Raw genomic sequence first — 17,970 nt, 5'->3', positions numbered from 1 at the left:
GTTTGGCCTGAAAATTCTGACAATGTAAAATCCAACCTGTTGGATACATACTATCCAAGAAAAAGTGTACATCTAGAAAATATGTGCTTATATGAAGGTACCAAAGAAATGTAACAGAAAATATAGGAGGCAATTCTGCAGTACTTGGATGTGATGGTTGTTTAGTGAAACATGCAAAATGAAACTTAATAAACCACAGCACACTTAGTTGCCGACACTATTGAGTGTTTGGCCTTCTAAAATTATATGCAAATGTTAATTACTGCGATTCCGCAAGAAGAAATAATTGCTGCAGAAGTAGCTGAGGACTGTTCACAAAGTGGTTAAAGTACTGCACCACTCAGTCAAGATTCTCTTGGACCACCTATTTTTGAAAATGCAGCTGTAGGATGCAATTGATCATCCTTTCAACAAATTCTATTATATATCAGTGGTCAAGCTAGCACAGGGAAAAGCTTTTAATTAATATACCTACTGAGCACAGCACATTCAAATTTGTTGTGTTTATTAACAGCACCAAGTAAATTAGCTGCACACAATATTCAAGGAATTACCCTACATTGACTATTCATGCTACCTGGAGAACATGATAATAAACTGGAATTCCAGAAGTTATCTGGTGAAGCATGTCATGAGGTAGCAAGAGTTTTGAAGAAATTGAAACTTTTAATCATCGATGAGGTAAGCATAGATTCAAATGTAATGCTTGCCTTTATTCACTTAAGAATGCAACAGATTGTAAGAACAGAGTACAATGTTCTCTATCCTCTCTCCGAAGAAAGGAGAGCCTGTTTTCCAGACCTTTCTGCATGAACAAACTTGTAATTCATTAGGGAGCATTGCAAAATGTAAACATTTAGCTGAATTTCCAATACAAGGAACTACTAAACAATATGTGTTAAGCATCTGAAAAGATGTATGATAATATTCTGAAAATATGATAATATTCTGCTCATATACAGCTACTCACATACCCCCTGACAAATCCATACAGCCACTTACGCATCCATACAGCTACTCAGATATCAGCTCACACACTGACACAGACAGTCTTACAGCCACTCAGATGAGATATCTTGGAAATAGTGTGACTAATTACTAGTGCAGAAGGAATAATAATTTTGCTTATGCTGTAGCTCAGTATATATATCTTTAAGTCTCAGAAACATTTACAAAACACACTCACAGGATGATGTCCTCAGTGGTGTCACAGACAATGTCGCGAGTGATGTAATATGTGAGGTCATTAGCAGTGCATTGGGGAGAGCCTAAGCTATAGTTAACCATTACAAGAATGGGGTGACCCTAACGGTATGGACCTGGGTATCAAATAATACAAACAAACAATGGTCCTAGACCTATAGATTTGTACATTGATCAAATCACGAGCAAGAGATTATTCAAGATGATAGCACCTTCAATTAGTCTGCTATCTGTAGAGGACTGAATCTGTTAAGACAAAACTATTTCCACCACGGTATTTTGATCCGACCTTCACTTAAACACAAGATGACTGAGCGGAACCTCTATCTTTATTGCAATGGTGAACCCTCGGGACGAATAATATCCTAGTCCCGTTTTTACAATGACTGGATTCAATTTTGAATTCTTAATTCTTTAATTCCTTAATTGAAAATACAAGATGGGAAATTTAGTAACTTTGAATGCTTAAAACAGCATATTTTTAATTGTAATCGCTATGAATCACAATCGCCCGGGAGCAGGGAACCCTGTTAGAGCAGTCCTCTCTCTATGTAGACTGCTCACTGCAGTCTGGGTACTTATTAATGCGGAAATACGGCCAGCACAACTGAAGGCATACCGCATCACTGTGAGGCTCGTAATCGGCAGACTCGGTACCCGAGATATGGGTAGGTTGTGTAACTGACCTGTTGTTTCTTAGTTGCTCCCGTCCGATGCTCTTGATATGGTATTTGAACATATCCTTCCGTTTTTTAAAAACAGCGTCCGGAATCGAGTGAAATTAACTTTCACACTACCTCGACATCCGATGGCACTGAGAGGCTCGGATTGTGACGCCTAATCGTCTGAAAAGCTGGTAGGTCGTTTCTGCAAATCGACCCCCCTCTTTGTAATGCATTGTGAAATGATCCACTTAGAGGCTCCATGTTTATTTAGTGAAACCGTTTTTTCACTTATGTTTTCTTTAATTTAGCTTGTATCTGGGAACTTTTTGGATTTATTCCTCCTGAAGCATACATTCAGGTAAGCCCATTTGGTTTACTTAAATGAACCCCTCTACATAACCTTCTCCAACCAGCCAAACCAACCAGTGACTATTGTTACTTTTGCAGTGCACCACGCAGGAGTGACATCTTGAATCTCTACCCTACATGTAATCCTTCACTTCATGGAGGCTGGGTTCATATACATGAAAGGTAATTGACACTGTAGAAATACATATATACCATTACCTTCTGATAGTGAATAGAGGGTATACTGATGATGTCCAATTAATTGCAGGTATCTTCCATCGTGTCCAAGAAAATACAACCCCCCTTTTTTTCTATGGACCTAATACAACTATAAGGTAATTAGATGCCCTTGTTACATCATTGTAGGTGGATGTTGACTACCTAGGGATTGGGACTCATTCTAGACCCTACTCCAATTTTTGTCTCTACAGGTTTCCTGTTCTGAGACGTTGGTGAATTTGGATCACCTAACAAAATATTCTCTCTGCCATAAAGGGTAAGAGTATTTGCCATTTCCCTTTGGGGATAGGCTGCACCTCTACACCACGGTTAATAATTCCGGATTTCGCTTTGTTTTTTAGGGTTATTGAATACTCCCTGGTTGCCTCGTTGTTTGTTTTCTGTCCTGATGAAGACTCGCAGTCCCCAGGTCTAAATTACCGTTTGGGAAAAGTCGAGTCGAAACGTCGACATTCTTTACATACATACCCTAGACCAGTACCTCTTCAACTTTGTAGGCAGTGCAAGACTATAAATATTGTTATGAGAACCCTACAATGTTGTTGTTCGCAAATTCAAATGAACTAATATTTGTTGGCTAGGGGTCCAATACTGTTATTTCGTGAATTTCCGGATTCAGTATTGATTGTTTAAATTATAAATTTGTTTCTTATTTACCACTGTGCCATTTCTTTTCACCTCACTTATTCACCCTTTGAAATCACATTCTCTATCTGCACTCCCTTCTTGGGGCAACCTGTATGTTTTTATTGACAATATTGACCAAATTGTGTAAAATTTGAAAAATTAAACAAGAATATATATTTTTCCTAAAATACCGTGGTGGAAATAGTTTTGTCTTAACAGATTCAGTCCTCTACAGATAGCAGACTAATTGAAGGTGCTATCATCTTGAATAATCTCTTGCTCGTGATTTGATCAATGTACAAATCTATAGGTCTAGGACCATTGTTTGTTTGTACTAAGCTATAGTTAGGCTTATATATCACTCATACAAAACCAGTGAAATTCAGCAGTTATAGTAACCTGAGCTAGCTTTAACGTCCTTGTAACCTTTGTTTTTATCAGTGGATATATAGCACTACGTGCTACCAGCCTGTGAAACGCTGCCAGTAAACTGTTCTGTTATTAACTTAATTATATGTGTGACCTATGTCCAGTATTCAATTATAACTATACAGTCCCAGAACATATGCCAGAATTCAGCTTTGTAACTACAGTATTTCAGGCACTCCGATGTCACAGTAGGGTGTATCCTATGTAGTGTGTCATCTATCACCCATTATGTCAGGGAATACCATTAACGTTTCAATTTGCCTTAGGTATGTTGATGAGGCAATTACATGATAAAAAGTGTCCTCACTGTAGCCCAAAGTTATTCACAAGAGGGTTGAATGAAAGCAACTGATCATTTTCAAACATGTCACCTGTAGTAAATATACCTTCTTTGTCCCAGTGCTAAGTATATTTATTATTTAAATAACCACATGTTCTAGGGGTTAGTCACTTAGTGATATAGCAGGAACATATTGGATTTTTTTCCGAAAGCAATTCTACCTTTAGCAGTTTGGGGAGCAAGTTAGCATGGTTATTCTAATCCAGCAGCACATTAAATAGCTTAATATACTGTATGACATCTAAAGGATATGTGATCTAAGCGGTGTTGCAGCCAGACAGCCAAATTGCCAACCACCAAATCTGGACTGCCAGGTAATAGACTTTCATATTAGGGGAACTCAGCCTCCTTGGTTTGCAGGTGCCTTTAATTTAGTCAACTGAACTAACCTCCTGCCTTGACCATATACCAAATCCCCCTATAGGTTTGTTTAGTTGTTTAAATACAGTTTTAGGAACTAGTTCTGGTAAATTAACAAATTGATAAAGCATCCTCGGGACCATCACTGCTTTAGTGTAGCCATATGGCTTATTCGGTCCAATGACAAATTCATCCAAAACATGACCTGTTACCTTTGGGATGAATTTGCAGCTTCCAGGTTACCCTCATAATTAACTTTTTCCTTGTGAAACACTCTAAACCCTAGATACTTAAATGTGTGTGGTTCTCATGGTATGGTCATTGTTCAATGGGCAAGGTGTATGGAAGGAGCAGCACTGTGGGCTATATACATGAATTGGACCAATTTAATTTTAGACCTGCAGTAATCTCAAGTTCTGTATCTCAAAGATGGCTGTCAGGTTCTCCCTTGCATCCTAAATGAAGAACATCATGTAGGGAAACCTAGTGGATTCCATCACTGAGGGAGACACCGCTATCATTCCCAATGCTTTGGCAAATTGCTGCGCTGCCAAAGCAAATACAATGGTAAACCCTCATGCACCCCCTGCTCAATGAAACTGTGTTGCCATGTGGAACCACATATTTTGACACTGGCTGTGGGACGTGTGTATAATAGCCCTATACATTGAAGTACATGGTCTCCTATGCTCAGTTTGCATACTGCAGAGAATGAGTACTTCCATCTTAAGGCACCATAGGCCTTCTTTATATTCAGTGAGTATGGCTGAAGGTCTATATTTTTGAGGAGAGCTTTCTATCAATTAAACATTTTTCCTAATGTGTAAAGACTTACTATGCTCAGGTATAAAACTATTTAAGCCAATTTGTATCAGTTTGGGCATATGCTGTAATGGCCTACTGGTAAGGACCATGCTTAACTATTTATAATCTCTATTAGAGCATTGGAATGTTGGGTGCTCCATTGTGGACAATGGAGTGATCCATGTTTCCACTGGCCGGTGAAGGCCCGTAGAGCAACATTCCAATGTTTTACAAAGGCCTCTCAGAGCTCAAGGGGATTTAAATCCTCTCGAGCTCTGAGCCGCCTTTGTTTTATTTGTTAGAACATTCTGCCTTCTAGTGGCAGAATGTTCTAATAGCCTTATATCCCTTCGTAGCAGGGCTACACCAGCTATTAAAGTCCCAGTCCCTTGTTAAAGTCTGGCACCTACGGCTAGGGTCTTTAACGTGGGAGCGGGCCTTTAATAGCCGGTACAGCCTGCTACAGGGGGCTAGAAGGCTATATTAAGTCCAAAAAGTGAGTGATATGATGGCACACATAACAGGTATCATCTGGACTTAAGCAGTGTGACTACAGAGGCTTCTTGAGTATTGACTGGAAGCCAGTTCAGCTTTAGAGAGGCACTGTATTGTTCTGGAGGTTTGGGAGTTAATACATTAGAAAAGGTGTGGTAAAATGTGTCTGGTAGTCCATCTGTATATGACATTTTATTTCTGGTCATGCCAGTCTTTGCACCCCTTATTTTCTGATCATCACTGGGGGGTCCAACTCAATCCTGTTATCGAGGTTAGTTGCAGGGATGGTCATCGTTTCCAGAAATGTGTTTTATCCTGCTCAGTTCCATCTGCTTTTTTGAATAATTCTAATTATTATGCAGCACATTCAATAGTAATTGCCATCTGCTTCTAGTGGCTATGCCCTGAAAAGTCTCTAAAACCCATGACTGGCTAATAATCTCCCTGACATATCTGTGTGGGCATACAAACCTGTGACATATTTCCAATAATCAAGGCAACAAACCTGTCTAAGAGCATATCATACTACTTTTTAGCCCATAGCAGTGTGTCGGATGAAGAGGGATTTATTGCTATATCATGTACCCATGCTTTTATTCTGTCCTCCAGTGCAAAAATTGCCTTCAGTATTGTTTCAACTTTAATTTGTGTGCCTTGAATAGCTAATTTCAAAGCATATCATTCCATTAAACTCCACTAGGTGTAGGCCCAATATTGATGATTGTGCACTCCTCTAACACATCCTGTTGTATTGTTCTAAATCCATCATCTTCTAAATCTGTAGTTGCCAGATGGGAATGGGAGCCAGACATTGTCTACCCCATTTTAAATAGAGGATAAATGAATTATGGTCAGATAGTGTTCAAGTTAAATATTCAGATCTATTCATTTGTTTACAGATATCTTGTGAATAAAATATATACTTTAGTCTAGAACAGAGGCCAAGCACCACTGAGTAACAAGAATAATAATTTGTATCTGGGTGGGAACTCCTCCAAATAGCTAATGGGGACTAAATAAATAAAGAAATGTAGCCATCTTTTTTATAGGGGATTGTACGGGGAAATGAACAGTTCAGGTATACGTAATTTACCCCATTAAAATCAACTCCCAAAACCCATAGTATATATTAGGCAATGTTGTTAATACTCTGGTAAGAGACTAATAAAGGTCCACATTAAGGGCATAGAGTCCCATTTCTACTTTCAGCACTCAAAATGAACACCATCTCTTATCAAAATCAGGATCTCACTTTCATGGGATGAGTAAGATTTAAAGTAAAGTTTGCCCCTCCATCTCCTTTATAGCCTGTCACCTTCGAGTTGTGTTTCCTATGCCTGTCACCTTCTAGTTGTGTCACATGAGTTGTCTGAGGTACAGCAATCTGTGCTGTCCGGTATAGTATATATGAAAGTATTTTTGCTGTCTTGTTACTGATTTAAAATGGTCCTATCTTAATGGTTACCCCAAACCTTTTGCCTTCCTCCTCCTCTTTTTCTGACCTCATTTTTGTTGGCTTTAGGACTCAGAATTTTACCACTGATAACCAGTGATAAAGTGCATGTGCTCCCTCTTCTAAACATGGCAACATTGATTCTTGCCCAATTGACATATTTAATTTACTTAAAAGTCCTGAGTATAGTGGACTATCTGTGCCCAGGGCTTGTAAATTAAATGTTAATAGTAGGCCTGCAGCACATAGGTTCATACCCAATAGACATATTTATTTTACTTAAAAGTCCTGTAAATAGTTCACTATATGCGCCTAGCACCTGTAAATCAAATGTTATTAGTGAGCGTTCAGCACTGCTTTTGTCACCCAATCAGGGCCGGACTGGCCATAGCGGGCACCTGGCAATCCCGCAGTGCGCCGCATGGGGGGCAAAGAGCTCAGAGGCACCTTCAACCCCTGAGTGGGGGTGGGGGGGGGCGGCCTAGACACTTTGCCAGAGCGGGTTGTAGTTCCCAGTCCGGCCCTGCCCTTAATCATGTCTCAGGCCTGTCACTGCAGAACCTGTGTGTTCTTTTTTAAATCTCTATGTTGACTTGGCAAGTTAAACCTCTAGTCAGGCCTAAACCTTCCTTTGTAATGCATACCAGTTACCCCTAGAGTAGACCCTGGACATCCCTAGGGCAGGGTGTATTTAAAAAGTAGAACATGTAATTTTAAGTTTTACATGTCCCGGAAGTGAAAAATTATTTTAAGTTCGGTGATCACTACCGCACTGCCTATTTCTCCCATAGGATAGCATTTGGATTGCCTTATTACACTTTATAAGTGTAAAGTCTAATTGGGAAGATATTGGATAAGACCTCTAATACTGATGCCTCTGAAATGACAATTTAAAATTGCAACTTATGGTAAAGTTGTATATTGTGACTATAATTTTGAAAAGGGCACTTTTAAAAAGTTGGTATTTTCTTACTTTAGAAATTTGGTGCCTTATGCCTGTCTAAGTTTACACGTTTAGGGTGTGGATGACAGCTGGGCTTTGTGCATTCACTCTAGACAGACACACAGGTAGTTTACGTGTGACTGTGGGCCATTCACATTCGGATGTGCCATCCTGAGTAGGATAGTAGGGAGGAGCTGACACACCTGAGAAGGATTTGTCATATCCCCACACAAAGGGCTGAATACCCCCCTTTATTGAGTCTGGAACCAAGGCAGCTAGCACAAGGATTCAGTTCACTGCAAAGACATCTCTTTGAAGACTACCATACTTCAAAGGCACAACTGGGTATAAGTAGTGGACTTTTGATACCGACCTTCAGCGGCACAAACAATTTTTGGGCTCCCCCGTAATTCCTATACGACATGTCTTTTTAGGAGTCTTCACTGACTCCCAGTGATGAAGAGGATCATTTTTAAGACATTGCTTCTTACCCAGAAATGGTAACAGAAAAGTGAGCAACCCAATATACCCTTGAGGGTTTGGGCAATAGATATGGTAGGGTGAAAATACCTTCAAGGGATTTTACTACTATTGAATTTTTAGCAAAATTTCAAGCAACAATTAGCGGCCTTACAAACTTGGAACCGATAGTGCAAAACTGCCACAACAAATAATTTGATCAATATTAACAAGCCGCCATAGGTGATCTAAATGAGAATGAGAGCCAAAGAGGGTGTATATGAAAAATATGTATTTAATACTTCAAATGAAATTAAAAGGGAACAAAATAGATAACAATGTTATAAGAAGTACATTTCATGTATGTCAGTCAAGGAAAACTTCTTTATAACAATTGTGAGCGCTTTTCTACCTATTTACAATTGATTTACTGATCGGATAGAAAAAGCGTGTGTCGACGTTTCGGTCTCTCTTCAATAATCTAGACATATAACACCCTGGATCTCTGTAGAACCCAACAGTAATTTAAGAACTGTGATTATACATGCCTTGATATACGCTTTAGTTTCACAAATTTTGCATTGAAATTTCGTTTACAACTTGAAAGGTCAACATAGATTCATTACCTGTACATAATTGCATAATATAATGAATGTGCCATTTCTGGCAATGGCTTTTAACATGGCCTGATCTTTTAACATTATGCATTGCTATACAAGAGGTATTTAAACAAAACAGCCATATTATATTCATATATGTACCTTCAAATTTTGGAACGATAGTAGCATAGATATTGCAGCAATCCAGTCTTTATTGTGTTCAATAAATAGAAAACTGAAAAACACACGAAAAACATCTTTTAACTTACTCCAATATTGGCTCATGATTTGCTGTAGCATTTCCATTTTTATGAGCTTTATCACCTAAAAGACTTATTTTAGCCATCAACATAGTGTGCTACTAATTGCGCATCATATGAAGAACTAACAAATAGCGTCAGGTGAGACCCCTTTGAGATTGGTAAGGCTTAGTGTTTTTTTTTTAATTATTGACCTTAACATTGTGAAGGCCAAAACTGCACAGTTATATACCTTGATTGAAAGAAGAATCTAAACAGCAAAGCGGTATATAGTCGTTTTAAACAACCAAGACTGTGTTATGTGCTGACCTATGTATATATAAAAATAAAAATGAGAATAGCACATTGACAAGTGGTGAGGCATCCTCTGCTGCTTGAGCAGCATCGACGCATTGCCACTTTTGCAGGAGCAGAACCCCTCATTGCGCTTGGAACCAGCGCATTGCCATCAGAACTGATGCATGGGAACCACTGCTTCGCTGTAGTAGAAACGATTGACGCATCCCCTTCGACTGAGTGGAGAATCCTGGTGCATTGCATTCAAAACCAACGCATCTCACAACCGGCACTTCATCTTTGGAACAGGTTCATTGCCACCATTGTTTGGAGAAAATCAACACATCACCTCGACTGTGGGATCAACACCAATGCATCACTAGTCTGCACCCTGTATTTCACTGTTGCAACTAGGATCAAGCCACTTTTGTTCAGCGGGCCTTGCTTGGTTGCTGTCCCTGGCCCACGCTCCATCACAGTTGGCCTGAACTTCTGACTTTGCCCCAGTTCGAAATGACGAGATAACCCCCCATAGTCACTTTTTGCTTCTAAGCATTCATTTTACTATTAATCTTAAATAATGCAAATCTCTACTTATTGGATGTTAGATGTTTTGGTTGTGTTTTATTTATAAAATCATAATCTATTTTTCTAAACTAGTGTGAAGTCTTTTTGTAGTCTTTTAACTGTGTTACTGTTTGAAGTGTTCCACAAATGCTTTGCACATTGCCTCTTTGGTTAAACCTGTCTTGTTTGTGTCAAGCTTCCAGAGGGTCAGCACAGGTTAGGTCATGGTGTGAATCTTACTTACCCTTAATAGGATTGTGGTGCCTGCTTAGACAGAGTGCATATCCCTGTCAACCAAGAACCCAAATTCTAACTGTTCAAATTTCTTATCCCTGTACTATCCCATGTTAACAAAAGATTTATACATTGTACAAGGTATATACATTGGGCTGAATGACCAACGTTGCTCTGCCCCTCCATCATTTTCCTGCTTCTCACTTTTTCTACAGTATTTAGATACACTCTACAACATCATATTCAAATGCTAGACAGCCATAACTCTGAACTTCAATAAATCCCCTACCTCAGACTTGAGTGCATCCACAAAACACAACTTGCCTTCTTTGTACTTTGAACATGAGGAATTTAAAGTTGTGCTCCAGAGAAGATTGTACAGGTGGTTTTGGAGCAAAAGGCATGCAAACACAGTGGATTCCTCACCAGTTCACTTCCATCCTGTCATTGACATGCAAGAGTACACCGCAGTAGCTACCTTGCACTTGCCTGTCTTACAGATTCCTATTTATGCTGTATCATCATTGTATTTTACCTCTATCTACATTCCATAGCATGCTTTTTGCCACTGAGTTACACTTATTATCACTTGTTCTGTCTTAAGTAAAACAACGTAAGTGATTGGTCACTGACCTTGGGTTAATCCAAGGGAATGAATCCAAATCACTGTCCAGATGTCCTGTTTCAGAGTCTTCATTCAATGAATTCTTGCTTACATGCTCCTTGCCAGACAACAAGAAAGCACTTGCCGCCAGCACTGCTTTCTTTTGCACTTATGTTTGTCTGCTAGTAGGCGCATATGGAAAATCTGGGCAGTGAACCTTCCTAATAAAACTGTTGCTCGCATTTCAATTTACCTTAAAGAAATCAAAAGACAGGAGGAATTTGGCAAAACCGGAACAAGGTGGATTAAATAAAAGCACCTGCCAAGAGAGTATTGACAAAATGCGTCTGAGGACAGTCTCTTGCTGAACAAAGCTTTGGCTGACAATATATACATCTTGTAAGGTAGAGAAAAGTTATATCTGCTTTCATGAAAAAGCATCTCAGTCAGAAATTAATTTGTTTAGGCATCTTATAAGGACACATATGGCTCTCGACCTCGGGAAGAGCTAGAGTGGGCAGTGTGTAAGTGTCCAGATGCCCACATTAGCTGAGTGTTCCTATCTACATGTGGTATCTAGCTTTGTTTTATTTTTGGGAAACTTGAGGCTTTGGCAAAATGTGTTTTATTGGGGCCAATTTTCTCGGACTTGTTTGTGCTGCAACTGTCTGTGGGATGGATCAGAGTTCTTTATGGGCATGGGTTTGTCTTTGGGTTAAAAGAGACCCCACCTGTGACCTTTCATTCAATAGGCATGGGTATATGTCTCTAACCTGCCTGACCACATATCTCTGACTCAGGATTTATGAGGAGGTCACCTTGGCTGAATCTGACCGCAATGATACAAGTTCATTTGAACTCCTGAAAATAATATGGCAGTCACTGGTACTTCTTTGGACATTGTCAACATTGTGTGTACAGCTGTAACAGCATGCATCAAACTGTTGTTTACTAAAATTGCCAGTTGTGTGCCTTGATGATGGCGTACATCGACTTTGCTTTTACTGGTAACAACAGTGTCATTCGTACATGGATTATGGACATTGGTATTGTTGGTATCAACACTGTTGTGTGGGCATAAATTATTACATACATTGACATTGCATTTATAGGTATTGAGATTGTTATGTGGGCACAGGTTGTGACATACTTTGATATTACATTTATTGGTATTGCCGTAGTCGGGCCTGCACACATCATGGTATGCATTCAGATTGTATTCCCATTCCAATATATCTTGGCCTATGCAATGTGTTTTTCAGTTATCATCTATGTTCCCTGTGCCTATCAATATGACTATTTCCAATCCCATTCAGGATTAACTGAGAAGTATGCTTTTTTGGTCCACAATGACTTCTAGTTTAGCTGTGACTATAAGTGCATATTGTAGTTGATGTTCCTGGAGTTTGTTCTTGAAAGACCGGAATCAAGCACGTTGCTCTTGAACACCAAGGGTGAAGTGCAGAAAGATCAATACTTTCTAGTTTTCCACCATAGCTTTTCTGACTTCCTCACTTCTTGCAAGATGATGTCCCTGTCTTTACTGCGGGATAAGCTTTGCAACAACTAGCCTGAGGGCAACACCTGGAGGGGGGCATTTTGCCATGACCCTATGTGGTCTTTCAAAGGAGAATTGTTTAAGACTCTGTATTGCTAATGTGCTGAATAGCATTGTTCCAAGTAGACAACCATGTTGCTGGCCTCTATTTCTTCAGTTAGACTGAAAATACGACTACTTTTATGATACGAGTGCCCTTCAGCTTTTTTGGTCCAGCCTTGTAAGTATCCTATTTAGCAATTCAGTGATGTCAATTTTTGCTATAAGTCCTCCACTGTGAAACATAGTTCTTGTAGTGAGAGTTCAGATTGTTTTGCTCAATTTTCTTTTACATTTGCTTTAATTTTCATGCAATAATCCCACCTCAATGTCAACTGGATTGCTTTTGTTTTCCAGCATGTGCTTGATTTTTAATTTGTTCACCAGTATATATTAAGTTTTCTAACTGTTTTAGATGACACTATAGTAATCTTGGCCTGCCCCGGCATTGTACCGGCACACAACTTCCAGTCCTCCGAGTCCCACTGTCATTTGTGGATATCATGATAGCTTTCAGCTTCCCCACTTCCAGGGTAGGTGGCCATATCTTGCTACCCTTGATGAGTGCACATACTATGGCACCAAAGCGCTTAATCTTCGCAAATGTTTTCCGTTTCTCACAGCCACAGCTATATATTATTGTTATGTTTAATTATTAGACCACTTAGTTGAGGTCTAGTTTTACATTTCATTAAAATAGTTTGCTGCAGCAGTCTTCAAAACGTAATTATTTTAGTTTCTTAAATATTACAAATGTTCTACAATATACTATTATATGTGAGATATAGCTTATTCTGTGGCAATTTTCAGAGTGTGTGGTGCAGCAGACTTTATTCAGTCAGGGGTGGTGAAGTGAGATGAAGAATAATAATGGATACAACACAGATCAGTGACTGGGGCCGAGTGTCTGAAACATTTCAGTGCTCCATCCATCATCTCCTTGTGTTTGCTTTATTCAGTCAGGCACCTGACATTTCAACATTAAGGACCTCATTAGGATGTTGGTCTGTAACTCTCTGACTCCTCATTGGAGGCTTACCGACTGACACCAAACATTTGCAGTCTGACTGCTGAATTTCAATGTGGGCGGGCAGAGTGTAAGCCAGCCGGTCAATCCAACTGTGTTCCAACAGGCTCAAGGAGGCCCACGGCTGGTCGGATACCTAGCATAATCCTTCACAGAAAGCGTTTCCACAGTTGGTATTATGATGTTATTTTCAGACAGCCTTTCCATGTCAGGCCTTCTGATAAACCCTGCACCATGTGGCAGGCACAAGGAGGTACCTGAACATTGTCCAGGGATTTACAGTTTACTCCCATTTCTCCATGTGAGCTTGTGCTTCAGGCGGTTTCCTGTGTCTGCTCGCATTGTAATCTGGTGGTATGAACCACTAATCTACGATGGGTTGGTTCCCACACCAAGACATGTGGATCAGGGACCGACATCGTAATAGGACCATTACAAAATAATGGGGTGACCCATACTAGTCAATGGACCTGGGTAATGCTCGGTATAGAAAACAATGGTCCTAGACTAATTTCCTTAGGAAGGTGTTCATTAAGTCAAAATCTATGAACATGGTACACAGTTATTATAACAGATTATCTGTTATAATAACTGTGAGATTAAACAGTCACTATTGAAGCTTTTTATGGTGCTTGTGTGTCTCTTTGAGGATATACTCAATTGAACTGAGAAACTACTGAGGTACACTAATGATAAGACTTGAGTTCTATGTGTGCCATGTTCATGGATTTTGCCTTAATGAACCCCTTCCTAAGGAAATTAGTCTAGGAGCATTCTTTTTGACATCGTACTAGGGCCCCAAATGTCTCCTCCTCTGTAACTCCTATTTAATTAGCTCCTTTAGAGCACACAGCCTAGGTCATGGTCCTGAAAATGTCACCGAATGGTCCAAAAGGCTAGCATGAGATTATGATGTACAGGTTGGTGTAATCTATAATGTGTTTGATCAAGAAGAAATGAAATCCAGATTGTTGTTAGTTCTAGTGTAGGGGAATCCATGAGTAATGGGTCGATGGCTGTTTTTGGCTTTTAAATTGAAATGGTCCCATGAACCGGCTAGGAGTGGTAAGTGATGACTAGCTTCTGTGGTGAATAGGCAGAAAAAAGAACCAGAGCGGGGAAATGGAAGATGTCGGCTTAGTTAAGGCCATGTGGATGAGAGAGGGCTACAGCAAAAGGTCATACCAAACTTATCAGCAGTTGGATTTGTGAGCTTACAGGGAAAACTGAGAGCACCATATTTGTGGTAAATTGGGTCAGAAAGAGGAGGAGTAGAATCTGGGCTTAGTATTTCAATAGACATCATTCTTGGTTGGAGTCCCTGTGTGTGGATAGAGTACACTGATGTTGGCAGACTTTATGGCCTAGCTGTGGGCTATGGGAACGTTTATCAATGTTAATAAGGATTCCACCATCAATGTTACCAGTTCCCTCGTTTGAGCAATATGGTTTTTCTGGAGTATACATCAACAATTTGGATAAGTGTGACCAATATTTGATATTGCATGTTTAATAATAAAAAACAATGGCCAAAACTTTCTTTTTAACTTATTGTTTAGACCCTTCGACTAACAGCTGATTACTGCAAAGCCAACAATATTCCATTCCCAGATGTCACTCTCCACGAGCATGAAGAAAAGGAACCCTCTGGATGCTACATCTTCAAAGGGTTGAATGTCCCCACAGTGATGCACATTCCACTTTTCAACAAAGAGAACTGTGCAGGTCAGCAGCAGTTAATTATTAAGAAATGTTGTCGAGTTGGTGTTTTACATGTCTGTCATATTCACTATTTATGTAAAAAATTCCTTCTTGCACATACTGATGCAAACAAATAATCAGCATATACCTGATTTTCAGCATAGCATAACATCAGCATAGATCAGCATTTTCCCTGCTCCCATTCCCAGCTAAGGTACTGGAAAACATAATCAACATTCAACTCATGAGACATGTGGAGCAGAATCAGGTACTCAACGCCTCCCAGTTCGGCTTCCGCAGCAATTGCAGCATGGAAACAACCCATTTCGCAGCCAACAACAACATCAGAACCCTCCTTTAATGAGGAGAAACAGCAGGTTTCATCCTCCTTTACCACTCTGCAGCCTTTCACACCATATTCCACCACACACTGATCGAAAGACTCCAACAAATTGACATTCAAGTGGATGAGATCAGATTGATCCCCTCCTTCCTTACCAGAAGAATCTGGAGGCTCCACCTCCCACCTTTCACCTCTGAAACTAAGATCATCTGCAGTGGTCCTAGACTAATTTCCTTAGGAAGGGGATCATTAAGTATAAATCTATGAACATGGTACGCAGTTATTATAACAGATTATCTGTTATAATAACTGTGAGATTTAACAGTCACTATTGAAGATATTTATGGTGCTTTTGTGTCTCTTAGAGGATATACTCAATTGAATTGAGAAACTACTGAGGTACACTTATGATGTGACTTGAGATCTATGTGTACCATGTTCATGGAGTTTGACTTAATGAAACCCTTCCTAAGGGAATTAGTCTAGGACCATTGTTTTTGACATCCTAAAAGGGCCCTAAATGTATCCTCCTCTGTAACGCTTATTTAAGCAGCTCCTTTACAACACACAACCTAGGTCATAGTCCTGAAAATGACACCGAATGGTCCAAGAGGCCTGCAGGAGACCACATTATTATTATTAACAGAAAGGCCATTCATTGGGTTTTACCTCTGGTGCATGTGCACAGGAATCCTTGTTCATAAATACAGTAAACTGAAAATGGAGAAACAGTATGATCTGTTTGCACATCAACAGAGGGGACAACATCTCACAGTTTTGGAGGCAGATTTCCTTATGTAAACATTTGTTTTTGATTCAAAAGAGTTGCTAATAGTGCAAACACAACCCAGGGCCATTAGAGCCCTGTACAAGGCAGCTATTTACAACATACACAATCTTCACTTATAGATCAATCAAATCACTCAATCAATAATAAACTTTATTTGGCTCAAGAGCCATAAAAGTGTACAACACAAATATAACAATAACAATATATATTAAAACTATGAGCCAATACAAGCATTCATAAATTCAAACAAGATGTCCCAGGGCACAGGAGCAATTTCCCTCTAAAAAGCACATAAAACTGGGGCTAAAAAGGGATCAAAATATCAACTTGAGTATTAAACAAAAAGAGGATATTTGAAAAGCCCAAGACATAAAAACAGATAAAAATGCAGATAGGAATTTCACTAAGAACAAATGAAAATTCATAATCAGTGTGACTAACATAGAATCATACAATATCAACGAGAGAGAGAGGGTATGAGTGGACACTCCTGTACCCCTATCGATATACTAACAAACAACTAAGGAGTGACTCAGTGACAAATAGAAACCAAAATACAAATACAAGTAAATATGTGTTAGACACTACTGGGCCCCCACCAGAATATGGTAAACCAAATACTGGCAAACCCCAAGGTGGCAACCAGCAAGTAGCAACCTTTTGTTCTAATGTGTTTACAAACATCAGATGGGGCAAATCTACCTCTTTGAAAAAGGACCCTCACTCACCACTAGTTGGTGACATGCTTCATCATTAAGTCCCCGCTGGGGTGGCCGAATGCCCCCCCAGCATGCTACAACGCCTGATTTACAGCGGAGCAGGTTGGTGATGAATGTAACAGTGGTATAACTCAAAATGTGATTTTCAAATGTGAATGCAGAATTAAAAAATACAAGATTGAAACACGTACAAGATTTGTAATGAGGGCCAACCTGTATTGGGATTAAAAATGTGTATATGCGGACAAAACTAGGTTCTAAATTAGGAAACCTGTGTCCTTATATAAAATAATAGGTCAACATGTTTCTGCTGGAAAAAATGCAGGTTCGCTCAGCATTCGTCAGGACCATAACAAATAGCACTCCGGTGGTATGCACGCACTAAGGTGCACCCTCCCGTGAGGCACTTAGTGTGAAGAAGAGAAAATTATTGGTGATGTTACTCACGGATATTGCTTGTGTTAGCTCACTGTGATTCACAGAAGCCAAAGTTACCTGTAGAAAAAGGGGGAGAAAAAAAGACATACTAACACATAATACAACAGACCAACAATTAGTTCATTATTGGATAATAGTATCCATGTTTAAAGCGACATGACATTTTCACATAGACTCTGTTTACTGTGGTGCTATCAATATGATATAGTAGAGAACCCTCCTAATCCATGATTTAGAGGGAGGGGTGCCTCATTCCTTTGTGAATTTGTAATTAATCGCAGTAAGGAAGAGGAAATGTGGGTGTTTAATCTACCCAAATGACAGGTTAATTCAACCAGCGTTTTAGCTTAAGCATCATAAGGCGGAAATATTATGACCACATCATTCGAGTGCTTAAGAGGAATTAAAAAAGAGAGAGAAAAACGAAAATATAGCAGAGACATTTGGAC

General features: G+C 39.5%; 1 protein-coding gene and 1 long non-coding RNA gene across 3 annotated transcripts in view; both read left to right on the top strand.

Annotated features, from left to right (window-relative positions):
- The window catches only part of LOC147712937 (cytosolic phospholipase A2 gamma-like), a 722,719-nt gene that overhangs the window by 660,683 nt on the left and 44,066 nt on the right, over positions 1-17,970 (top strand). For both annotated transcript variants that reach the window (XM_086923600.1, XM_086923601.1), the window contains one exon: positions 15,090-15,255. In XM_086923600.1, the coding sequence (XP_086779726.1) occupies positions 15,090-15,255 (166 nt within the window). The remainder of the gene's footprint in view (positions 1-15,089; positions 15,256-17,970) is intronic.
- Positions 1,806-2,402, top strand: LOC147712938 (uncharacterized). The gene is made up of 4 exons (XR_015296032.1): positions 1,806-1,871; positions 1,966-2,059; positions 2,177-2,226; positions 2,316-2,402. It is a non-coding gene; the product is annotated as an uncharacterized LOC147712938 (long non-coding RNA).

The sequence above is a fragment of the Lissotriton vulgaris genome, chromosome 5, assembly GCF_964263255.1.
Source record: "Lissotriton vulgaris chromosome 5, aLisVul1.2, whole genome shotgun sequence".
Classification (NCBI taxonomy): domain Eukaryota; kingdom Metazoa; phylum Chordata; class Amphibia; order Caudata; family Salamandridae; genus Lissotriton; species Lissotriton vulgaris.
This window is presented reverse-complemented; position numbering and strand designations above follow the sequence as displayed.